Consider the following 26,794-nt stretch of genomic DNA (forward strand, 5'->3'; position numbering starts at 1 on the left):
CTGACGTCAAGGGCGGAGACTGTTGAATGGCCCCACCCCTCATCTGAGTCTGTCCAATCACAGCGCTGGACCCGCGTTTATGTGAGATCGCGAAGAGGAGGTTAAATGCAGCCAAACAGACACAACGAGCGCAGAGAAATAAGAAAAAAAAAACGAGTAAAAGCACAAACAGCGAGGAAGAGAACTGAGCAAAAACAGCTAAAACAGCAGCTTCTGTTCACCTCGCTTGGGGGTGAGTTGTGTGTGGCTCCTTGTCATTTAAAGGAACAGGTGCTGAAATTGGCCGTACTTGATACGAAAAGAAGTCTATTTCCTCATAACGGAGAAGGCTTTGATTATGCAGTGAGCTGTAATGAGTTTTAAAGCTTGTGATCCGCTGCCGTTTAAACAGCTTCATAACCATTTAAAAAGCAGTGAGTGTAAAAAGCCCTGGACTTTTCCAAACACTAACTTAATTATCTCATCAGCGAGTGCTGCACCAGCGTCACAGTCCACTGCTCCTCATCAGAATAACATCAGAGCTTCTCTTCTCGGGACTTTAAGAAGATTAAGATTAAGAAGTGGATGGGAGTGGGGTCTCGTCAGAATTGTTCTGGGAGCAACACACCAACTAGTAAACGAAGAATCCTTGCTCTATTTAACCTACCTTTCTCCGGAGTGGGGCCTTGCAGTGTGAGGCGTCTCTGTCGTTCCTGCATGAAGCCCACGTAGAGAAAGCGAAAGAGAACCGAAAGGCTTGCCATGACTGGTTCCAAATCGCTCAGAAAGCACAAACAAGTCCAAGGCCAAGTCCTTGAAGAAAAAAGTCCTCTTGCTTTTGTTTATCTCCAGATGGTGGTCATCGGGTCCTTGGGTGCTCTCGCTATAAAGTGACCCCCCTCACCTCAGGCTAAAAGAGGCAGTGGACCCGGTCACTATTCCATCACTGGACGCGTGTCAGCTAAGGGGAAGGGTCTATGAAGGGAGGCTAGATGCTAGCATTCTTCAAAGGGAGGACGGTACGGTGCCGATGGAAAGGACACACAGCTGCAAGGGCACTGAGGCAGTGTCCATCAAGTCAAACACAATCCACCCTCTGCCTTAAATCAGCTGATCGAGTGTGACCCCCCACCGTAGCCTCCGTTGTTTAATTATAACCCCCAAAGGGAAGGTGGGATTTAGCATGCCCTTTTCCAGAGGGCCTCTGCGATGACCTTGGCTCCCACGAGCGAGCGATTCGGCCGCACAGAGAAATCCCCACTCTCTGTTCCAACGTCGTCAAATCACTGATCGAATTTAAAAAGCCGGAGGGTGCTGTTAAGTGTCCTCTGCCTTTCCAGTCGAGGCCAGTGAGGTCGGGGGTTACACAAGGCTCCGTACTGGGGCCCTTGTTCTTATTATGAGGCAACACCAGCAAGTCCATAAACTGCTCTGAGAAAACAGTAAAGCACTGAGGCATTAACAATAAAGCTCATTGGCACAGAAGGGAGAGCGGCACAGAGGACATTTCCTCACAATAACATGAGGGTTCTCACACCACACAGGGTCACTTTCACAGGCCGACAGCTGCCTGAGCACAGAGGGCCAGCACTGTCTTATTCACCAGCCCTCGTTTCTGTCTTCATTCACGCTCACTGGATCTCACCAGCTTCCAGAACAGATAAGAGATGAGAGATAAGAGATGAGAGACACGTGTCGTTATTAAACACATCACATATGTCGATTATTCTGCTACTAATACTGATGTAGGTGATGATACCTCTTTAACTGGAATATATATCAATTTCTATTTGTTTTTGGCGCCCACCAACCCACACACTGTGAAACAAGACCACAGTCAGTTTTCTGTGTGCTGCCTAAGTCTGAAAACACGGGGTAAAACGAGCCGTTCTTGTGCAGTAAAGAGATAGAGAGAGAGAGGAGAGAGAGAGGAGAGAGAGAGATAGAGAGAGAGAGAGAGGAGAGATAGAGAGAAGAGATAGAGAGAGAGAGAGAGAGAGAGAGAGAGAGGAGAGAGAGAGAGAGAGAGAAGAGATAGAGAGAGAGAGAGAGAGAGAGAGAGGAGAGAGAGAGAGAGAGAGGAGAGATAGAGAGAGAGAGAGAGGAGAGAGAGAGAGAGAGAGAGAGAGAGAGAGAGAGAGAGAGAAACATTCTTTGCAGTGCTTTTGTAAACACATCTGCGTATCTGGAGAGCCTTCCAACCCACAAACCCCAAAACAAGACAACCCAGTCCGTCCCTGTGTGTTGACTAAATCAGAAATCACGGGTCAAAACACAGAGCGGGAGGAGAGAAGAAAACCGAGCCAAAATGGTGAAAACAAGAGCGAAGGAATAAAAGAAAGAGGGAAAACTGAAAATAGGTGTGGAGCAAAAACGGCAAAAATTACAGCGCAGAAACAACAAGGAGTTTCAGCTCATGCTTCTTACTGTTCCTCGTGAACGGCGAACGGCGAGCGGCTCATTATCGGGCGTTCTGAACAGGGCTGTTAAGGCCCGGGGGGGGGACACTGCTGTGGGGTTTTGACCAAAGCGGGTCACAGACGTTTCATTAAGAATCAGACCTGTGTTCCACTGCAGAGATGAGCTCCAACTCATTTACGAGCTTAAAAACGTAAAAATACAGCAGTAACATTTAGAAAACTGTGAATGCCTGTGACTACAGAGACACGGAGCATGTGCAGTAATGAGGGAACGGGGTTCCTCACTCCAACCCTTCAGTCACTGCGAACATCTGAGGGAAAAAAGCTGGCCCTGTTTTGGTCAGATTTCCATTTAGAAACGGGGGAAAATAGCTCAAAGCGAGAGACCGCGGTGGCTGCTCCTAATTTAGGACGCACTGCTCTTATTTTGTTAATTGTAGGTCTCTCAAACTGGGTTTCAATGTCATACACAAGCGCCCCACCCTGAACTCTGAACACACACACACACTCTCACACTCCGAAAAAACAAACTCGGACCTCACTCGGATCTCACTGACCACTTCTCACATGGCGTTTCTTTTAAACACACGTGCCCTTCGACGGTCTGTTACAAACAGCAGGACACATTTCTGAGGCTGAAACCAGGGTCCGGTTTGGTCTGGGTTTGCAGGCTGCCGTCTCTCCCAGCAGATGTCAGTGTCGCCTGAATTACCCACAGTCCTCCTCTCGCTCATGAGCAAAAACAAACACGCACTGCTTCCCTGCCCCCACCTGCAGCCCACAGCAGGAAAACAAGCTTTAAGCAACAATACGGGATATTTTTACCTTAAAATTACAGCTTCACAATCATTGGGATTCTCCCGTGAGCTGGAACTGGGAGAACAGAGCCACTGCTCAGTGCTCAGCCCTGCAGAAACCGCACTATGGAACTCTGCAACTGTACTGGGAGGGCAGAAACAAAACTATCAAATTTTTCCTAGGGTTATTTTAATGAATACACAACATGGCCAAATGATTGTAGACACATGCCCAGCTGGTATTTCCCTGCTGTTAGAGTTTCTGCTTTACACCAGACGTTGGAACATTTCTGTAAGAATTTAATGGCATTGAGCACTGAGAGCATTAGTGAGGTACTGAGGGGGTGATTGGGGATGAGGGGATGTGTATAGCATCAAAATAGGTTCTAAATTTCTGAGAAACCAAAAACAGAATCTAAAACCAATGGCATTTTATATTTGAGAAAACGTTAATATTATACTATTAATACAAGCAGTGATATTGAAGGCTCCTCTGACAGATGTGCAGCAACAGGCCTGCTCTCTGATTGGACAGCAATGACATCATGGGTGTTTTATTACACTCCAACTCAGGCCACGCCGGACCCCTGACCCTGGAGGTCAGCGGCAGCTTTTGGGTGCTTTGTGAAATGCACTGGGAGCCCACAGCGTGATCAAACACACCATCGCTGCAATGTACACACCGTGGTCAGTTCATGGTCAGGCCTCATATTCTGGGCGAAGCAACAATGAAAGGACACAGTTAACCATCTGACACTCTTTTAGGGACACCATCACAGCTCTGCGGCAGGACTGGGTCAGGATTCGTCTTCCTGTCACACTGATTCATCCCTGTCCTCTCCGAGGTGGACAATCATCTCTGCCCTCGGTAAATATTCAACACACAATACCCAGGAAACACGGAACACCCAGGAAACACCCAGGACACACAAGACACCCAGGAAACACAAGACAGCCAGTAAACACAAGAAACCCAGGAAGCACAGGAAACACAAGACATCCAGGAAACACAGGAAACACAAGACACCCAGGAAACACAGGAAACACAAGACACCCAGGAAACACAATACACTCAGGAAACACAAGACACCCAGGAAACACAAGACACCCAGGAAACACAGGAAACACAAGACACCCAGGAAACACAGGAAACACAAGACACTCAGGAAACACAGGAAACACAAGACACCAAGGAAACACAGGAAACACAAGACACCCAGGAAACACAGGAAACACAAGACACCAAGGAAACACAGGAAACACAGGAAACACAAGACACCAAGGAAACACAGGAAACACAGGAAACACAAGACACCCAGGAAACACAGGAAACACAAGACACAAAGGAAACACAGGAAACACAAGACACCAAGGAAACACAGGAAACACAAGACACCCAGGAAACACAACACACTCAGGAAGCTCAGGAAACACAAGACACCCAGGAAGCACAGGAAACACAAGACACACAGGAAGCACAGGAAACACAAGACATCCAGAAAACACATGACACTCAAGAAACACAGGGAACACAAGACACCCAGGAAACACAGGAAATGCAAGACACCCAGAAAACACAAGACACCCAGAAAACACAAGACACCCAGAAAACACAAGACACCCAGGAAGCACAGGAAACACAAGACACCCAGAAAACACAAGACACCCAGGAAGCACAGGAAACACAAGACACCCAGAAAACACAAGACACTCAGGAAACACAAGACACCCAGGAAGCACAGGAAACACAAGACACCCAGAAAACACAAGACACTCAGAAAACACAAGACACCCCGGAAGCACAGGAAACACAAGACACCCAGGAAGCACAGGAAACACAAGACACCCAGAAAACACAAGACACCCCGGAAGCACAGGAAACACAAGACACCCCGGAAGCACAGGAAACACAAGACACCCAGGAAACACAAGACACCCAGAAAACACAAGACACTCAGGAAACATAAGACACCCTGGAAGCACAGGAAACACAAGACACCCAGGAAACACAGGAAACACAAGACACCCAGAAAACACAAGACACTCAGGAAACATAAGACACCCCGGAAGCACAGGAAACACAAGACACTCAGAAAACACAAGACACCCCGGAAGCACAGGAAACACAAGACACCCAGGAAACACAGGAAACACAAGACACCCAGAAAACACAAGACACTCAGGAAACATAAGACACCCCGGAAGCACAGGAAACACAAGACACCCAGGAAACACAGGAAACACAAGACACCCAGAAAACACAAGACACTCAGGAAACATAAGACACCCCGGAAGCACAGGAAACACAAGACACTCAGAAAACACAAGACACCCCGGAAGCACAGGAAACACAAGACACCCAGGAAGCACAGGAAACACAAGACACCCAGAAAACACAAGACACTCAGGAAACATAAGACACCCCGGAAGCACAGGAAACACAAGACACCCAGAAAACACAAGACACCCAGGAAGCACAGGAAACACAAGACACCCAGAAAACACAAGACACCCCGGAAGCACAGGAAACACAAGACACCCAGGAAACACAGGAAACACAAGACACCCAGGAAACACAGGAAACACAAGACACCCAGGAAGCTCAGGAAACACAGGACACCCAGGAAGCACAGGAAACACAAGACACACAGGAAGCACAGGAAACACAAGACACCCAGGAAGCACAGGAAACACAAAACATCCAGAAAACACATCACACTCAAGAAACACAGGGAACACAAGACACCCAGGACACACAGGAAACACAAGACATTCAGAAAACACAAGACACCCCGGAAGCACAGGAAACACAAGACACCCAGAAAACACAAGACACTCAGGAAACACAAGACACCCTGGAAGCACAGGAAACACAAGACACCCAAAAAACACAAGACACTCAGGAAACACAAGACACCCAGGAAGCACAGGAAACACAAGACACCCAGAAAACACAAGGCACTCAGGAAACACAAGACACCCAGGAAGCACAGGAAACACAAGACACCCAGAAAACACAAGACACTCAGGAAACACAAGACACCCAGAAAACACAAGACACCCAGGAAGCACAGGAAACACAAGACACCCAGAAAACACAAGACACTCAGGAAACACAAGACACTCAGGAAACACAAGACACCCAGAAAACACAAGACACCCAGGAAACACAAGACTCTCAGGAAACACAAGACACCCGGGAAGCACAGGAAACACAAGACACCCAGAAAACACAAGACACTCAGGAAACACAAGACACCCAGGAAGCACAGGAAACACAAGACACCCAGAAAACACAAGACACTCAGGAAACACAAGACACCCTGGAAGCACAGGAAACACAAGACACCCAGAAAACACAAGACACTCAGGAAACACAAGACACCCTGGAAGCACAGGAAACACAAGACACCCAGAAAACACAAGACACTCAGGAAACACAAGACACCCTGGAAGCACAGGAAACACAAGACACCCAGAAAACACAAGACACTCAGGAAACACAAGACACCCTGTAAGCACAGGAAACACAAGACACCCAAAAAACACAAGACACTCAGGAAACACAAGACACCCAGAAAACACAAGACACTCAGGAAACACAAGACACCCTGTAAGCACAGAAAACACAAGACACCCAAAAAACACAAGACACTCAGGAAACACAAGACAACCAGAAAACACAAGACACCCCGGAAGCACAGGAAACACAAGACACCCAGAAAACACAAGACACTCAGGAAACACAAGACACCCTGGAAGCACAGGAAACACAAGACACCCAAAAAACACAAGACACCCTGGAAACACAAGACACCCAGGAAGCACAGGAAACACAAGACACCCAGAAAACACAAGGCACTCAGGAAACACAAGACACCCAGGAAACATGTGACACACAGGAAACATGTGACACTCAGGAAACACAGGGAACACGAGACACCCACAAACACGTGACACACAGGAAACACAAGACACCAAGGAAACACACAACATCCAGGAAATACACCTGTTGCTGATCCTATGCAGAGTAAGGCTGGGAACTGTGATAATTACTAACAGTAACAGTACAGGCTTCAAATAATCAGTTTAATACTACCATTAAAACAATATCTAAATTTATACAATTTACAATAGTTAGTGTGTGTTGTGGTGGTATAAGTGGATCAGACACAACAGTGCTAAAAGGTTTTAAACCCCTCAGTGTCACTGCTAGACTGAGATTTGTCCTGTGGGCAGTATCCTGTGTCCAGGATACTAGAGGACTAGAGGACAACCGAGATGAGCTACTGTCTCTGACTTTACATCTACAAGGTGGACCAACGAGGGAGGAGTGTCTCACAGAGTGGACAGAGAGTGGACACAGGGTTTAAAAACTCCAGCAGCACTGCTGTGTCTGATCCACTCTACATCAGCACAACACACACTAACACACCACCACCACGTCACTGTCACTGCAGCGCTGAGAATGATCCACCACCACATCACACCTGCTCTGTGGGGGTCCTGAGTGCCCAAGAACAAAGTGAAAGGGGGATAAGAAAGTATGCAGAGCATCAGATGGACTACAGTCTGTAAGTGTAGAACTACAGAGTGATCGGAGTGGACAGCTGACAGAGGGGACAGTGAGGAGACAGTGAGGAGATAGTGGATTAAACCCTTGTTTAAACCGTTGTTTAAACCCTTGGCTCCTCAAATTGTAACAGAATGGGAATAACATGAGAATCCGGAACAAAGAGGGTCCCAGCAAACTCAACCACATCCTACACCCTGGACGCTTCAGGCTCTGACTCATTTTACATCTCGTCCCTTCAGACAAAAACCAGTCACAGAGCACTTGCCATTTCTGACCTAATTGGCCACTAGAGAGTGAAATGAAAGAAGACCAATTATTTGCTCCCTGGAATCTGTCTGGCACCCGGAGTCAGGATCAGACGCCCAGACCGGAGGAGCTGGAAGAGCCGGAGGAACCAGGGGAGCTGCTGTGAGCCACACAGACCCTGAGAGAAACAACTGACCACGCTCACCAGATCATATATATATATACAGTATAAATAGCAAATCATTTAAATTCTATGTTTAATTTAAAACAGTACAAAGACATTTTAAATGTTGAAACATGAAATTAGTTTTTTTTTTTTTTAATATTTGCCCATTTTGTATTTGACGACCTTAACACGTTCCAGAAAAGTAGTGACAGTGTGGTGTTTCTCACTGTGTCCCTTAGCTCTCCTATAACAGCACCCTGTGAGCATTTGGGAACTGAGGAGACAAGTCGCTGTAGTTTTGAAAGTGAACTGCTTGTTACAGGATTTCAGCTGCTTTTTGTTTCATAAAGCCCCAGTTCTTTTCAGTGGGGGGCAGGTCTGGATTAGTTTAGCTCATGGCCTCTTTTACTAAGGAGCTGTGCTATTGTAATCCATGCAAAATTGTGGACTGGCCTCATCTCATTGAAATAAACAAGGCAACAAATAAATAAGAAGTTGTCTGGACGGCAGCATGTTGCTCTAAACCCTGTACATATCATTCAGCATTAACGGTGCCTTAACAGATGTTGTCTGGACGGCAGCATGTTGCTCTAAACCCTGTACATATCGTTCAGCATTAACGGTGCCTTCACAGATGTTGTCTGGACGGCAGCATGTTGCTCTAAACCCTGTACATATCGTTCAGCATTAACAGTGCCTTCACAGATGTTGTCTGGACAGCAGCATGTTGCTCTAAACCCTGTACATATCGTTCAGCATTAACAGTGCCTTCATGGATGTGACACAAGTCACCCAAGCCCTGTGCACTAATACCAACCCCCCCCCCCCCCCCACACACACACACACACACACACACACACACAGTTCAAAAGGCTGTGTCCACGACCATTTTAGATTGTGATTTGTCAGACACAGGATACTTTTCCACGTCCTGTCAGTCTGTCTTAAATGAGCTCAGGCCCAGAGAAGGCAGCAGGTTTCTAGATCCTGTTTATATCTGGATCTGTTTATATATTTATATATATATGGTTTCTTCTCTGCGTTTATGAGTTTTAATTTGGGTTTGTGGATGTGGTGATGAACTGTGTTCACAGACAGTGGTTTTGGGAAGTGTTTCTGAGCCCATGCAGTGAGTTCCACTAAAGAAACCTGTCTGTTTTCAATTTAGCACTGTCTGAGGGCTAAAAGACCACAGCCAGAAAATACTGGCTTTGAAGCTTGTCTCTTACATTTAGAGATTTCTCCACATCTTTTTAATTATTTTATGGACCGTAGATGATGAAATCCCCAGATTCTTTATTATTTTAATTGAGAATATTTATTCAGAAATGATTTCACTCTTTGCCCATGCAGTCGTTTGTATCTGTTCTGACAACAACATTGCAAAACTGCTTTGTGCTAAATAAATTTTGATTGAGTGGTAAACCCACTTACAAAGCAGTATTACAGGTATATACCCAGCCCAGCAGTGACTCAAGATTTAACTCGAACCCTGGAGACTTGACTCAGATCCACAGCCCAGAAACTTGAGACTAGATCCAGACTTGACTTAGACTGCATACACCGGCATGTTTTCATTTATTATTTTCATAAAGAATCATCCAGACATATCCTAAATAACTGGAAATTTGAAGTCTACAAAAAGCACAGAAAAAAAAAAACATGTACCAACACAGAGTGCCTCAGTCCCCTCTGAAATCCAGAAACTAGATGCAGAGATGCCTCTTCGCTGCCTCGCTCTGAAATCACGTTAAGAATGTAGTGGAAGTGCAGAGTCATGCCTGTTTACGGGAATAACTCACAGTCGCTGGCAGAGAGGATCTGCAGGGCCATGTTTTCTTATCCTCAACATCAAGCCCAGCCTTGCTGCAGGCGTCCTCCGCTGCACTAGGCTGCTGCAGAGAGGCCTGGCTCCACAGAAGCAGAACACAGCCAAGGTTTGCTCCAGCTACAGTATCCTCCCCCTGCTCGCTGCTGTCTCCCCCCACACACACACATCACAACCCTGCAGCCAGTACAAGGGCCTCAGTGCACAGCTCCGCGACAGGGCCCATAACACCATCCGAGCGTGCCATTGGCCGAGGTCTGTACTCTCTGGGATGTGATTGGTCTGGAGGACAGGTAGGGGCAGGACAGATCAGCTGACGATTATGATCTGAGCTTTGGGAATCGAGACTTCGCAGCTATGGCTGAATGCTCTCGAGGAACAGGGTGCTCACGGGAGCTTTTGCTAGGGATCACTAGGAGGGGCTGCTCTCGAGGGAGAGATAATAACAGGTCTTGCAGTCTTTTAATTATTATAAATGCTAGATTTACTTCTTCGAGGGGCTTGAGCTTAAACATAGCAGAATACAAAGGAAACGTGCACTATGCAAAGGCAATATAATTTTGCATTCATAATAAAATCATAAAGAAATAAATATTTCTACCACATGCAGTGGTCAATCACACAGAACATCACCAACACCCAATCGCCAGCCCATTACAACTACAGCTGGATCCCTTTACACAGAAACAGAGGCGCTTTGCTCCTCACGATTCCAGGGGGAAACTCCTTGGGGGGCAATTACTTCTTCTGTTTACATTGGGTAAACATGCTAAAATTAGCCGTGCTGCACCAAGGCCAGGGTGCTGTTCAAACACATGGGGGTACATTTGCATAATGGAGTTTTACGCATAAGCTGATCAGCTGACTTTGCTTTTTGTGTCGCCTGTGGACCCAGGGAAACAGCTCAGAGTGGAAGATCAATACAGTGGAATGGTAAATCAAAGGAGAGCAATACAGCACTGTTCAGCGTCGTCCACCAGGGGGAGCAAATTAATATCAAAATAAAAGTACAAACAAGGGTTTGTAAATATAGTGTGTTAGAGTCACACACATTAATAAGGTATAGTCATCACAAGGACACAACTGAGCTCCGTCCTCTAAAACCAACACAGCAAAAGGCTTTAGGTCATTGGTAGCTTCACAATGGCAGTTCTGGTGAGCCGCTCACTCCTGTCCCGCCTCCAACACATTTCTCAAGCATGCTCAAGATAATGTATTGTGTGTGTCCATTTTGTAGCACTGAAATCCCTGATTATAGCTTTTAGACTGCAAAGATTTAAAGCAACACTGGTCCCGGAAACTCCGGAGTGTCGGGTCTGGAGACGTACCGGTGCAGTCGTTCACAAATGCTGAGCACAATCTGAGATTATCTTCCTCAGGCATGTTCTCTCAGCGGGAAAGAGGAAGCACGTGATTTAGGCTGACTTCACAAGGAGGATAAGTCAGAGTAAAGTCCGGGATGAATGTTGCGGGCGATCGAGTTCACGCACACAACTCCTCCGGGTAAACTCCGGAACATTTCTGGATCACTCTGCATGTGTGAAACAGGCATAGGTTATATTTGGTGTTTTTGCTTTTGGGGCTCCCCCTACAGTTGCAGAGTGTAATTCACTTAAATTAGCCACTAGAGAGTGGTGCTGAGGTGGGAATCATAAGTAAGACACAGTTAAACACATCCCGAGTCAAACAATCATCTCAAGGTGTTCATTCAGGGTAAAGAGAACACCAGCTCCCAAGTTCCATTTGTCCAGGACTTTTATTGTGTATTAACAGCTACAAACTCAAATAAAAGCCTCACGTAGCGATAAGAGCTCCCCTCTTTTCTGTTCGTATGAACAGAACACACTCTCCTGGACTGCGGAGTGACCGGTGTGTTTTGAATCTTTGACCCTGTCCATACCCTTATCCATGAAAGGAAGCCTTTAACACTCTTTACTGTACACACTGTGGAGTGGCTCATTACCTCCTCCACACCACATCCACCCTCTTGTTGACCTTCCCTGGAGGCGGCCCTGGGGCTGACAGGCATCAGCGGAGCTTTATCCAGGTCGTGGCACTGTTGTAACAGGGATGGGATTTAAGCTGGTGCTCACTCAGGGCGATGCCGCCTGAAAGACAAATGCTGAAACATTTGCTGAGGCCTGAGTGGGAATTCAGATAGAGGCTTAACTAGAGGACACTGTCTGGTCAGTACCTGTTGTTATAAGGCTGAGGTTATCAGTTGAGGTCTGTGACTGAGCCTTATAATAAAACACAAACATGTACTGCATTAAGGTGCACCCAGTGTTTACACAGATATACACATTGTTATCTGTTCTGATACAGATTCTGTGAAGCTGATTGGTGACTGCACCGGCTGTAAAAAGCTCTATATCAATACATTTTGAATTGTTTTGGTACAACAGTCCACATTGTCATATATAGTACTGGAGCCACTACAGCACATGGGCTAAGGGTCACCACGGGCACTGGTCAGTGTCAGTGAGATCTTTATAAAAGCCTCCAGCACTGGGCAGTGAAGCATTCACCATCTCTACCCTTTTCCAGACCGACAGCGTAGTCAGCACTCAGTCCAGGCTCAGGGTGGGCTGCTATTGTTTGGGTTTTAAGAGCACTTCCGACGGAGATGTCCATGTGAAGCAGATTAATCTCCCTCTGTCTGGAGCTGCCTCACAGCCTCGCAGCCAAGGGAGGGTCAACACAATGTCCAAACATAACCATGGCCCTGTCAAAAGAAAACAGACACACTACAACAACAGCGCATACACCCTGGGGTCAGAGCATACACCCTGGGGTTAGTGTATACACCCTGGGGTTAGTGTATACACCCTGGTGTCAGCGCATACACCCTGGGGTCAGCGCATACACCCTGGGGTCAGCGCATACACCCTGGGGTTAGTGCAAACACCCTGGGGTCAGCGCATACACCCTGGGGTCAGCGCATACACCCTGGGGTTAGTGCAAACACCCTAGGGTCAGCGCATACACCCTAGGGTTAGTGTATACACCCTCGGGTTAGCACATACACCCTGGGGTCAGGGCATACACCCTGGGGTTAGTGCAAACACCCTGGGGTCAGGGCATACACCCTGGGGTCAGAGCATACACCCTGGGGTTAGTGTATACACCCTCGGGTTAGCGCATACACCCTGGGGTCAGGGCATACACCCTGGGGTTAGTGCAAACACCCTAGGGTCAGCGCATACACCCTAGGGTTAGTGCAAACACCCTGGGGTCAGCGCATACACCCTGGGGTCAGCGCATACACCCTGGGGTTAGTGCAAACACCCTAGGGTCAGCGCATACACCCTAGGGTTAGTGCAAACACCCTGGGGTCAGCGCATACACCCTGGGGTCAGCGCATACACCCTGGGGTTAGTGCAAACACCCTGGGGTCAGGGCATACACCCTGGGGTCAGAGCATACACCCTGGGGTTAGTGTATACACCCTGGTGTCAGCGCATACACCCTGGGGTCAGCGCATACACCCTAGGGTTAGTGCAAACACCCTGGGGTCAGCGCATACACCCTGGGGTCAGCGCATACACCCTGGGGTTAGTGCAAACACCCTAGGGTCAGCGCATACACCCTAGGGTTAGTGCAAACACCCTGGGGTCAGCGCATACACCCTGGGGTCAGCGCATACACCCTGGGGTTAGTGCAAACACCCTGGGGTCAGGGCATACACCCTGGGGTCAGAGCATACACCCTGGGGTTAGTGTATACACCCTGGTGTCAGCGCATACACCCTGGGGTCAGCGCATACACCCTGGGGTTAGTGCAAACACCCTAGGGTCAGCGCATACACCCTAGGGTTAGTGTATACACCCTCGGGTTAGCGCATACACCCTGGGGTCAGGGCATACACCCTGGGGTTAGTGCAAACACCCTGGGTTCAGCACACACACCCTGGGGTTAGTGTATACACCCTGGGTTCAGTGCATACACCCTGGGGTTAGCGCATACCCGATCAACACACCCGATACAGGAACAGAACCCACACCCCCTGGACCCCGGAGCTGTGACAGAGACAGAGAGTATTTTTCACAAATGCATTTAAATCCACTGTCCGTTCTCTTCGTAATGGTCGTGGCCTCTTTGGGTTTATTTCTGTGACCTTTTGTGAGAGAAAAAATGAAAAAGAAATCACTGCAAAGACAATGCTCAACATGAATCCAATTTTAGAAAACGGCAGAAATACCTGTGGGAAAGGAGACCCTTCCCTGCCACAGTTTGTCGATGCACTAAACGGCGCAGAGCTTTTAAAGTTAGCGTCCTCCCAAATGCAGTGTTGTCGTTAGGTGAATAATTGGTCTCGGCTTTTCACAGCGTCTCTGAAAGGCTGTTTTCACCTGCTTCAGAAGCCCCACAGATACAAGACTGACACGTAAAGCTTTCTCCTTCAGTGCAGAGGCTGAAAGAGATGCTCTAGGGCTTTCAGTCCCGTCCAGACCGGGCCGGCCGCTTTGGCCTCTGTCTGATTGGCAGAGACGGTCTGGTAAAGGGCTTTGGCAACCCACACAAAGGCTTCCTCTAGAGAGCTTCTTTGTGCTAATGTTCTCCCTGAGGCCCGGAGAGACCAGCCAGGCTCCACCAAGCTCAGTACGAGCGCCACACACTTCAGTCTCCAATTAGAGAAGAGACTGAACACTGCTGGGAACGGGGCAGAGCGGCTCCATCACTCCATCACAGTCCTCTCCATCACCTTGGGTTTTAAAAAGTCAGAGCAGATCCCACAGGGGGCGGCTGGGGCCTAGGGGCCAGAGAAAGAGTTTGAGGAACTGGAAGGTCACAGGTATCAACCCCAGGGGGAAGGGGGCAGGGGCAGTGAAGGAACAGCTCTGTCTCCTCCCTCAACATCCATGACCGAGGGGTGTGTGTGTGTGTGTGTGTGTAGAAGTGTGTGTGTGTGTAGAAGTTTGTGTGTGTGTGTGTGTGTGAGAGAGAGAGAGAGCATGTTTGTGTGTAGAAGCGTGGGTATGAATGTGTGTGTGTGTGTAGAAGTGTGGGTGTGAATGTGTGTGTGTGTGTGTGTAGAAGTGTGTGTGTGTGTGAGAGAGAGAGAGAGAGAGAGAGCATGTTTGTGTGTAGAACCGTGGGTATGAATGTGAGTGTGTGTGTGTAGAAGTGTGGGTGTGTGTGTGTGTGTGTGTGTGAGAGAGCGCATGTTTGTGTGTAGAAGCGTGGGTATGAATGAATGTGTGTGTGTGTGTGTGTGTGTGTAGAAGTGTGGGTGTGAATGTGTGTGTGTGTGTGTGTAGAAGTGTGGGTGTGAATGTGTGTGTGTGTGTGTGTAGAAGTGTGTGTGTGTGTGTGTGTAGAAGTGTGTGTGTGTGTGTGTGTGTGTGAGAGAGAGAGAGAGAGAGAGCATGTTTGTGTGTAGAAGCGTGGGTATGATTGTGTGTGTGTGTGTGTGTGGAAGTGTGGGTGTGAATGTGTGTGTGTGAGAGAGAGCATGTTTGTGTGTAGAAGCGTGGGTATGAATGTGTGTGTGTGTGTGTGTAAGTGTGGGTGTGAATGTGTGTGGAAGTGTGGGTGTGAATGTGTGTGTGTGTGTGTGTGTGTGGAAGTGTGGGTGTGTGTGTGTGTGTGTGTGTGTGTGTGAGAGTGAGCATGTTTGTGGGTAGAACCGTGGGTATGAGTGTGTGTGTGTGTGTGTGTGTGGAAGTGTGGGTGTGAATGTGTGTGTGTGTGTGTGTGTGTGAGAGAGAGCATGTTTGTGTGTAGAAGCGTGGGTATGTGTGTGTGTGTGTGTGTGTGTATGTGTGTGAGAGAGAGAGAGAATGTGTTAATGTTTAGAAGTGTGTGTGTGTGTGTGAGAGAGAGAGAGAGAGTGAGAGTGTGTGTGGTCATTATTAATAAAAGTCAGCTTGGTTCAGTGCAGCAACCATTAGAGAATCTTGAGGAGGTGAAGAACAGGGAACAAAATCCTGCTGCAGTTGAGGCACGGACTTAAAGAAATATAAAATATCCTGCACCTCTGGGTATTTTTAGATCTGATTATTTAACGCTGTAGCATTCAGCGTCACTGAGGGGAATGTTCAGAGCTAATTGTTATTCTCCATGAAGCTCAGTGAGGACAGAGATAAACAGCATTTAACACTTAACACTTTAACTCATGTAAACTGAAGCTGAAATAATCACAAGACCCAAGAGTGCAGGACAAAATTAACCCTAAAAACACCACCCTAAGAGACTCGCTCCCACACACGGCTGAAACACGAAGCTTTTCAAAGCTGAAAGAGTTAAATATTCAGATCACAAGAGTTATATATCCGAGTTATATTTATATGGCATTTGACAAACACTAGGTAAGATTTAGCATGTTTGCTCCTGGGCTCCCCCTATATTTACAGAGTGTAATTCATTTTCACAGCACTGCCCTGAAACTGAAGGGAAAGGGGAAGGCAGGTTCGGTTTCCTACCCTTCCCCAAAAGTTACATAGTGCAGTTTCTGCAGTGCTGAGCCCGGAGTAGCAGTGACAGTAGCAGTTTTCTCCCTGTTTTCTCCCTGTGCCTCGTGGCTCTCGTGTAGCATCGCTCCCATCAGTCCGTACACCAGCAGGAGTTAACTCAGTTAAACAGCGTCAATGGACTCTCACTTGTGACTTCAGACCGAGTTCATGAAGTGAATCACGATGAAGTCCAACAGCAGACCGCCCACATTCACAAAACACACCCTGCAGACTCACTGTGCCCTCTCTCAGCTCCACTGTCCCCTCACTGTCCCCTCTCTCAGCTCCACTGTCCCCTCACTGTCCACTCTCTCAGCTCCACTGTCCCCTCACTGTCCCCTCTCTCAGCTCCACTGTCCACTCACTGTCCCCTTTCTCAGCTCCACTGTCCCCTCACTGTCCCCTCTCTCAGCTCCACTGTCCCCTCACTGTCCCCTCTCTCAGCTCCACTGTCCCCTCACTGTCCCCTCTCTCAGCTCCACTGTCCACTCACTGTCCCCTTTCTCAGCTCCACTGTCCCCTCACTGTCCCCTCTCTCAGCTCCACTGTCCACTCACTGTCCCCTCTCTCAGCTCCACTGTCCCCTCACTGTCCCCTCTCTCAGCTCCACTGTCCACTCACTGTCCCCTTTCTCAGCTCCACTGTCCCCTCTCTCAGCTCCACTGTCCACCCACTGTCCCCTCTCTCAGCTCCACTGTCCCCTCACTGTCCCCTTTCTCAGCTCCACTGTCCCCTCTCTCAGCTCCACTGTCCACTCACTGTCCCCTCTCTCAGCTCCACTGTCCCCTCACTGTCCACTCTCTCAGCTCCACTGTCCCCTCACTGTCCCCTCTCTCAGCTCCACTGTCCCCTCACTGTCCACTCTCTCAGCTCCACTGTCCCCTCACTGTCCCCTCTCTCAGCTCCACTGTCCACTCACTGTCCCCTTTCTCAGCTCCACTGTCCCCTCACTGTCCCCTCTCTCAGCTCCACTGTCCCCTCACTGTCCCCTCTCTCAGCTCCACTGTCCCCTCACTGTCCCCTCTCTCAGCTCCACTGTCCCCTCACTGTCCCCTTTCTCAGCTCCACTGTCCCCTCACTGTCCCCTCTCTCAGCTCCACTGTCCACTCACTGTCCCCTCTCTCAGCTCCACTGTCCCCTCACTGTCCCCTCTCTCAGCTCCACTGTCCACTCACTGTCCCCTTTCTCAGCTCCACTGTCCCCTCTCTCAGCTCCACTGTCCACCCACTGTCCCCTCTCTCAGCTCCACTGTCCCCTCACTGTCCCCTTTCTCAGCTCCACTGTCCCCTCTCTCAGCTCCACTGTCCACTCACTGTCCCCTCTCTCAGCTCCACTGTCCCCTCACTGTCCACTCTCTCAGCTCCACTGTCCCCTCACTGTCCACTCTCTCAGCTCCACTGTCCCCTCACTGTCCCCTCTCTCAGCTCCACTGTCCACTCACTGTCCCCTCTCTCAGCTCCACTGTCCCCTCACTGTCCACTCTCTCAGCTCCACTGTCCCCTCACTGTCCCCTCTCTCAGCTCCACTGTCCACTCACTGTCCACTCTCTCAGCTCCACTTTCCCCTCACCGTCCCCTCTCTCAGCTCCACTGTCCCCTCACTGTCCACTCTCTCAGCTCCACTGTCCCCTCACTGTCCACTCTCTCAGCTCCACTGTCCCCTCACTGTCCCCTCTCTCAGCTCCACTGTCCCCTCACTGTCCCCTCTCTCAGCTCCACTGTCCCCTCACTGTCCCCTCTCTCAGCTCCACTGTCCCCTCACTGTCCACTCTCTCAGCTCCACTTTCCCCTCACCGTCCCCTCTCTCAGCTCCACTGTCCCCTCTCTCAGCTCCACTGTCCCCTCACTGTCCCCTCTCTCAGCTCCACTGTCTCCTCACTGTCCACTCTCTCAGCTCCACTGTCCCCTCACTGTCCCCTCACTCAGCTCCACTGTCCCCTCACTCAGCTCCACTGTCCCCTCACTGTCCAGTCTCTCAGCTCCACTGTCCCCTCACTCAGCTCCACTGTCCCCTCCCTGTCCCCTCTCTCAGCTCCACTGTCCCCTCTCTCTCTCTCTCCACTGTCCCCTCACTGTCCCCTCTCTCAGCTCCACTGTCCCCTCCCTGTCCCCTCTCTCAGCTCCACTGTCCCCTCTCTCTCTCTCTCTCTCCACTGTCCCCTCACTGTCCCCTCTCTTTGCTGAGAGAGCTGAGGGAGCTGAAATAGTGGAGAGAGAGAGGGGACACCAGGGCCCTTATTAGACCCAATTTAAAGGGACACATTCCCAAATACAATGTTACTGTGCTGCACTAAAATCACAGTGGATTGCTGCAGAAAAACAGAACACACCACACACATTCACTACATTTCCCACAATGCACCAGTGACTTCCGAAAAGCTTGAGAAGCAAATACTTTCTGTCAGAGCCAAGCAATTTTTGCCCAAAATAATGAACTTTTGTAAACATTCAAAAGGAATCAGGCAACGACAGCTGTTTATTTACAGTCGCTTACAACAGAATAATCCCCACAAAACACACATTACACTAAAGCACTGTGTGTTTCCTGGTGTTCGGGCCACACCAAGGTTCAGTTCACAACAGCAGAAGGTGAACAACTACAAATCTCTCTTCCACTTTCTCTGTGATGTGTTTCAGGAAAAAAAATCATAAATAATCATCAAAATAAATGGAATTCATACAAATTTCTTTAGTGTTTATTTGTTCTTCGTTTCTCATCCTTGCTCAAATATTATGTGTTTAACAGGCTTTCAGCTGGAGGCACAGTTGTGGTCCTACGACTTCCCCTGTGCCCCTCTAAACTCTGTGTGTGCGTGTGTGTGTGTGTGTGTGTGTACTCCAGTACAGTCTCAGAACGCCCCTGGTGGACAATGAACATAAAAACAAGAGGCGACTGCTTGGCTCCCGCTTATTAATCACGACTAAAGACACAATCAAAGCGCGCCATGTGGTCCAGTCACTCACCCGTGTGTCCGGCCAAATCCAGCTTGGGTTCACACTTTGGAAGAGCGCAGTCTGCAAGAAACCAGAAAGCGAGAGAGTGAGTGAGTGAGAGAGAGAGAGAGAGATAGAGAGAGAGAGATGAATATAAAGTAGGCTCAGACTTCAAGGAGATGAAGGAGGTTGTTGAAATGCTTTGTTGTGGAGCTCTGAACTTTAACGACACGAGACATGTGGCATAACCCGCCTTCCACGTGTTAGAACACTGGGCCCGTTTACACTCCACAGCTCAAACCGCTTTGTGCTCACGCAGGACGTCATACTCCAGGCAGAGACGTGTAGACAGAGAGTGAAGGGACGGTCCAGTCTCAGGTCTAACTCCAGTTCTGATTGTGGTCACTTCAGATGAAAAGGTCTGGCACTGGGTCACAACTCACTTCTGTAAGAATCTGACTCAATCTGAGCAGTGTTTCACTGCACTGAGGCGTCTATAAGAAGCATCAGCCACAGGTAAACATACACACACACACACACACACACACATATATACATACGTTCCCCCCTCAGCTCAGAAATCTGCTTATACCAGGCTCAAGCCCAGGACGAGCAAAACTAATCCAAACAAACAAGGCCGGGTCTAAAGAGAGTTAGTGTGTGTGTGTGTATGAGAGAGAGAGAGGACAGCTTCCATCTGCAGACAAACCATTAAATTTATTTTTTTTCAGACTCTGCTGCCACTCATTAAAAGTTTCATTCATTCATTCATTCATCTCCTGTCACCACTTCATCCTCAGCATGGTCAAAGTTGGTCTGCTGCTGACCCAGATACAATGGGCACAAAGAAGGAACACACCCTGGACAAGTCATTGGACATTCACCCCGTCGCACACACACACACACACACTCACATAGGAATAGAGTGATTCTGGGCTAAGGTTGGGGTTAGGGTTGGGCTCTGGGACGAAACCCTCACAGACACAGGAAGAACACAACAATCAGGACCAGTCCACGCTCCTCGTCACCTTTTCCTTTTTTCTGACGTCTGATTTGCTCCAGTCTCCAGACGCCGTGAGGGATTTTCTGAGAAGAGCCTCGTCACACCACAGTTTACTTTCTTTAAATAAAAAAATAATTCAGAATTAATCAGGATTCGTTCAAACACAAACCTGACTCACTCAGAAGGAATCGCCCTCAGACAGCAGGTTCTACAAGGGTTCGAGCTTAAAGTTCTGCGTGGAACGATTAGTGTTCTGAGGTGGTTCTTTGTGTGGTGAAATGGTTAGATGTGGCTCCTCTCTCTTTAGAAACGGACGTTGTAAAGATACAAAGAGGACACCACACCCTCCCTCCGTCTGAGGAACCATTTCCCTCATGTACCATATCAACACAGACGGCTCTAGGAATCCTTTTTCATTTTTCCACAAATTCTGGATTATTTTTTTCCCATTTTAATTTTTTGTGGATTTAATTTTTCACCAGGGCGGCATGGTGGTGCAGCAGGTAGGTGTCGCAGTCTCACAGCTCCAGGGACCTGGAGGTTGTGGGTTCGATTCCCGTTCCGGGTGACTGTCTGTGAGGAGTGTGGTGTGTTCTCCCTGTGTCTGCGTGGGTTTCCTCCAGGGTGACTGTCTGTGAGGAGTGTGGTGTGTTCTCCCTGTGTCTGCGTGGGTTTCCTCCGTGTGACTGTCTGTGAGGAGTGTGGTGTGTTCTCCCTGTGTCTGCGTGGGTTTCCTCCCACAGTCCAAAAACACACGTTGGTAAGTGGATTGGCGACTTAAAATTGTCTGTAGGTGTGAGTGTGTGAGTGAATGTGTGAGTGTGTGTGTTGCCCTGTGAAGGACTGGCGCCCCCTCCAGGGTGTATTCCCACCTTGTGCCAATGATTCCGGGTAGGCTCTGGACCTCCGTGACCCTGAACTGGATAAGCGGTTACAGATAATGAATGAATGAATAATTTTTCACCATTTTTTAACTTTTTATTTCTGTTGCTTAGCTACCATTAACCCACGGCAATATGACCCATTTTTAATTGAAATTGTTACTATAATTCAACATGAATCACTAGGATTAGCTGACTGCCACGTTGCCATGACGACACACACAATGGGTGGTGACCGTAAACAGAAGCGGAGGCAGAGCACCAGACGCAGCTCATGCTACAGGGGCTAACAGCGCATGTTCTCCGTATCAAGCCCTAAACAGACTAATGCATCGATACTGGACTCATGCTTTTGTACAGAACCAAGGTTTTAATCAAGAACCTTTGAAGAACGGTCTTTTTTAAGTGTGTACACAATCTGAGCCCATTTTAAAAACAGAGAGGGTCTCGCCACTTGCCATTATTTCTTCACTAGGCTCCAACGATAGCGAGAGTCTTCAAACAAACCTTTCTCATGGGCCTTGTTTGTGCGACTTTGACTGCTTTCAAAAACTGAAACGACTTGATGTTGGAACATTTCTGTGAGGATTTGATGGCATTCATCGCCACAAGGAGATCAGTGAGTTCAGGTTCTGATGTTCCGCGCTTAACAATCGACCAAATGAGCCACTCCAGCTCAGATGGATCACTCCATGGAACAGAGCCACTGCACCGCAGCCCAGTGCTGGGCTTATACCCCTCTAGCCCATGTTCGGCACTGGGCGTGGTGACCTTAGCCTCATGTGCAGCTGCTCCACTCCATCCTCTTTCAGTTCTGCAAACTGTGTGTACACAACTGAACGGTAACATAGCATTAGTCACTTGATTTAAGAGAAAAGCCCTAGCAACAGCCCTCAGGTTTTCTGAATGCAAGACTCTGGCTGTAGAAACACTGTGTGTGTGTGTGTGTGTGTTGTGGTGTAGCACCAGTCTGAGCACATCCTTGCTGATGCTCAGTGATTTAATCAGACTTTAAAATCCTCCACCCTCTATTTTTACACAGGAGAACTGACAAGGACTGATAAGGCGCTGCTGGACCACACTGTGCCCTGATTGGTCATCCAGAACCGACCCGCCCACCTCCCCATCACACAGGCATCTCCACTCATCTGGGATTGGCCGCTCCGGCGCTAATGAGTCCGATATCAGCCTCGATCAGAGAGGCTTTGCGCTTCACTGGTCTCCGCTGAGCTGGCGCGGTGCTCTCGTCCATAGCCCCAGGCAGAGCCCGCAGGCCGCGGGAATGAATGATTTCCTTAAGCCCATTTCCATCCAAACGGAACGGCTTGCTGTGGGTTTGATTGATGCTGACGTATACCTTTATCACCGTTACACATACAGCAGCCCAGGCCTTATCAATAACAGCCGCACAGAGGAAGGGGGTTCGTAGTGTGGGGCTGTATTTCTCTCCAGGGTTAAGGGTGGAGAAGGGGGTATGTGCTCGAATAAATGAGGACACTGGAGAGACTCGTGTCATTGTGTGTGTGTGTGTGTGTGTGTGTGTGTGTGTGTGTCTCTGTCTGTTTAAAGGCCACTGCCTCGGGCCGTCGGACCTCAGTCCTGAGACTTTCAGATCCACCCTTAGGATTCACATCCCTCACCCAGTCACTCATGCGTTCTCTCATGGAATGGGTGAGTGTGTGAAACTGTCCACAGGTATGAGTGTGTGTGAGTGAATGAGTGAGTGTGAACTATCCACAGGTGTGAGTGTGTGTGGGTGAATGAATGAGTGTGTAAAACTGTCAACAGGTGTCAGTGTGTGTGAGTGAATGAGTGTGTGTGTGTGAACTGTCCAGTAGAGAGTAGAATGAGGTATAGTGTGAACTAAGCACTGATGCAACAGTCGTACCATTAACCCTTTCTAACACTGTTCAGTCTGGTTCTTCATGTCAGCTGTTTCCCCCAAATCTACAAGAGTGGAGACAAGCTGGACCCCAACAACTCCAGGGATCTGGATAAGCTCTTACAGAAAATGAATGAATGAATGAATAAAGCTCTCATATGTTTTACAAATTTTAAGCATGTTATTCAATTTGGCAAGAAGGTTTATATTATAAAATTCTCCAAGATGGCGGACGGGTAAAGTCTACGACATCATGTCGTAAAGATTTGTAATAAAAGGACTGAGGGGTTCACTCAGGGGCGTGGTGTCATGGCTGCAGCTCGTCTCCTACTCTCTTTAACATCTGTATCAATGAGTTAGTGCTGTTACTGGAGCAATCTGCATCTCCCGGCCTCACGCTTAATGAAACAGAAGTTAAATTCCTCCTCTACGCAGATGACCTGGTGCTGCTTCCACCCACTGTAAAGGGGCTTCAGCAACATTTGGAGAACTTCTGCCAGACCTTGACAGTAAACCCTGATAAATCTAAAGTCACGATGTCCCAAAAGAAAGCCAGATCTTAGGAAAGCACATATGTTTTCTATCTAGGAGACACCACCCTCCTATAAGTACCTGGGGCTCAAAATCAGTGCCTCAGGAGGCTTTGGTCTGGCAGTGGATGCGCTGAAAGAGAAGGCCTGCAGAGCCCTCTATTCAATTGAAAACAAATTCCTCAAGACTGACCTTCCAGTTCAAATCTGGCTGAAGATCTTCGACGGTGTAATCCTGCCCATTGTGATCTATGGTTGTGAAGTCTGCGCTCCACTCGATGGGACACGCAGAATGATTTTGCACGTCCAAAGAAACTTAGGCCGATTCCCACAACAAGCCTGCAGCATGGGGCACTCTGATCCCAAGAGCTGAACCCTGAAAAGGGTCCCCTGTGTCAGCTGGCCCAGAGACTAACCAACACACTGACCCTAATAATTCCCACTCAAGGACCAGCACTGCTTCCCAAACAACCATCAACTGTAATAGGGAGAATACAGCCTCTGTTGGGGCTACGCTGGGTCCTCTGCTGGTTTACTGCACTAAGCAACTTCTGAATCATGTGTGGAGGACTCTTGCAAGAAATGGGTAATGCTTTATGGCACATAGCTCACAGGTGGATGGTTGCCTAGCTACAAGAAGAATCTAGCTCGGTATTCCCGGTACGGACATTATATGGCAGAATGAGGAGAAAAAGAGAGAGAGAGAGAGAGAGAGAGAGAGAGAGAGAATGAGCGGCCGTACAAGGGTTAATACTGCACTGAATGTACACAGTAGAGTGAGCTGAAACAGACCTGAGGACACAGTTTGGAGCAGTAAGTATTTGTTTTGCAGTGTTAGTTAGTGATAAAAGTGTTATAATCAGTTTGGAGTCACTGAGCATTGAGAAAGGGTTTGCGGCTGCTAACTTTAGCCGGATTAGCTCACTTTTTCTCGTTAGACATTGATTCTGGTAATAAGTGCTTTTCGCCGGTTGCTGTGTGGATTAAAGTTTGACACTTTGTGTTTGTAGAACACGAGCTTTGTTGAGTACAGAGTTATAATCCGGTTTTGAGAGTTACTGAGAGTTACTGGGCGAGTGCTAGCGTCTGCTAACTTTAGTTGGATTAGCTCAGATTTTAGCATTGGAGCATTAGCTTTTCTGTCGGTTGCTGTGGTTATAACGGCTAGTGTACCACCAAAGTTACACTTTATGGTTGTAATGACACAGTCCAGTGTGTATTATGAGTGATATATGGGTTTTATCTTGTAGTCAACATCATTTTATTCGATTACACACATTCCCCCGGTTCAAAATCAAACAGCGCCCCCCAGAGCCATTCGCTACTTTAGTAAACATCACTGGATGAGTGAGTGAGTAAAAGGGAGAGTGAGAGAGGTGTGTGTTTGTCTGTGAGAGAGACACAGGAAGAGTGTGTGTGAGTGCCGATCGTGTTTACGTGAGTTGGTTTACAGTACTGTAAAAGTGAATTACACTCAGCAGCAGGTAGGGGGTGCTCAGGAGACAAAAAAGTTTAAAATTCCTTTAAACACCGCAAACAAAAACACATCTGGAACACTGCACAAACCAAACTCATTCCCAAAACAAACCGAACGGCTTCCTGACCCTAAAACACGAATACAGCCCGGCCCCGGATCTCCTCACCACTCAGATACAGATCCTCACCAAATACAGACGGAGTGACCACAGCCCGGACGTGGAGAGAGGCTTGTTTAAACGGTCCTGGACCCCGAGAGAGGACAGAGTGTGTGGTCACTGCAGGACAGACGTGCACTTCCTTCTAAACTGCCCCAGATAGCAAACAATCAGAAATAAATATCTCTATCGGTTTGAGAAAGAAGTGATCAGTTTAAGAGAGAGATAAAGGTTGAAAGAGAGAGAGAAAAACTTAAAGAGAGAGATGGAGAGAGATAAAGGTAGAGAGAGACATGGAGAGAGTTTTAAATGTGGAGAAAGAGAGAGATAAAGGAAGACAGAGATAAACATAAACAGAGAGAGAAATAAAGGTAGAGAGAGAGAGAGTGAGAGTGAGAGAGAGAGATAAAGGTAGAGAGAGAGAGAGAGAGAGAGAGAGAGAGAGAGAGATAAAGGTAGAGAGATGGAGAGAGAAATAAAGGTAGAGAGAGAGATAAAGGAAGACAGATAAACATAAAGAGAGAGAAATAAAGGTAGAGAGAGAGAGAGAGAGAGAGAGGAAGGTAGAGAGAGATGGAGAGAGAGAGAAAGATGGAGAGAAAGAGAAACCACCAAGACCACCTGGGCTCCATCTCACTGTTGCTCCTCTGGGCCTCAGTGTGTGACAAAGCGAAGCAATTCCATGTTTAGATTCCAGTTCGGCCGGCGAGGAACGCAGAGAAGTCGACTCTGATCTTGTTGGAGAAATCCGGGAGAAACGCAGCGTTCCTGAATGTGCTCCACCCTCTCCTCCAGTGATCTGCTGGGTGCTTTGTGATGGAGGTGGAACCCAAGCTCGCTGTAAATCAGCTGGAGAAAGCCCACAGCCACGTTATTATGCAGAGAGCAGGATCAGACAGCGTGCTTTCAGCAGAGCAGAGCTGCATTACGTAACACTGAGCTTTCTGCTTCCATCTCCAACGCCGCCAGGCCACAGCAGCCTCCTCGCGCTGCGCAGATAATCAGCCACAAACGGGGCAGCACTCTTCCGCACGGAACCTCAGCCTCTCCTCACCACTGCCCCACATCTGGAGACACAATGCTGCATCACTGCTGCAGAGCCACAGGACGACCCCCACAGGAGTGCACTGGCTCAACACACAACACACCACCCTGTGGTCCTTCAGTTACTCACAACAGGAGACAGTTTACCATCACAGCTCAGTTAACGTCCCCTCTCTCTCTCTCTCTCTCTCTCTCTCTCTCTCTCTCTACTGTCCCCTCTCTCTCTCTCTCTCTCTCTCTCTCTCTATTGTCCCCTCTCTCTCTCTCTCTCTCCACTGTCCCCCCCTCTCTCTCTCTCTCTCTCTCTCCACTGTCCCCTCTATCTCTCCACTGTCCCCTCTCTCTCTCCACTGTCCCCTCTCTCTCTCCACTGTCCCTTCACTGTCCCCTCTATCTCTCCACTGTCCCTTCACTGTCCCC

The 26,794-nt window shown here is 48.4% G+C and overlaps 1 protein-coding gene across 4 annotated transcripts in view; it reads right to left on the minus strand.

Annotated features, from left to right (window-relative positions):
* Positions 1-26,794, minus strand: part of triob (trio Rho guanine nucleotide exchange factor b) — a 170,566-nt gene that overhangs the window by 136,275 nt on the left and 7,497 nt on the right. For 3 of the 4 annotated variants that reach the window (XM_066683021.1, XM_066683020.1, XM_066683023.1), the window contains exon 2: positions 19,431-19,481. The exons of the other annotated variant lie outside the window; for it this stretch is intronic. In XM_066683021.1, the coding sequence (XP_066539118.1) occupies positions 19,431-19,481 (51 nt within the window). The remainder of the gene's footprint in view (positions 1-19,430; positions 19,482-26,794) is intronic. 4 annotated transcript variants of the gene reach the window in all.

Source organism: Hoplias malabaricus, chromosome 10 (assembly GCF_029633855.1).
Source record: "Hoplias malabaricus isolate fHopMal1 chromosome 10, fHopMal1.hap1, whole genome shotgun sequence".
In the NCBI taxonomy this organism is placed as follows: Eukaryota; Metazoa; Chordata; class Actinopteri; order Characiformes; family Erythrinidae; genus Hoplias; species Hoplias malabaricus.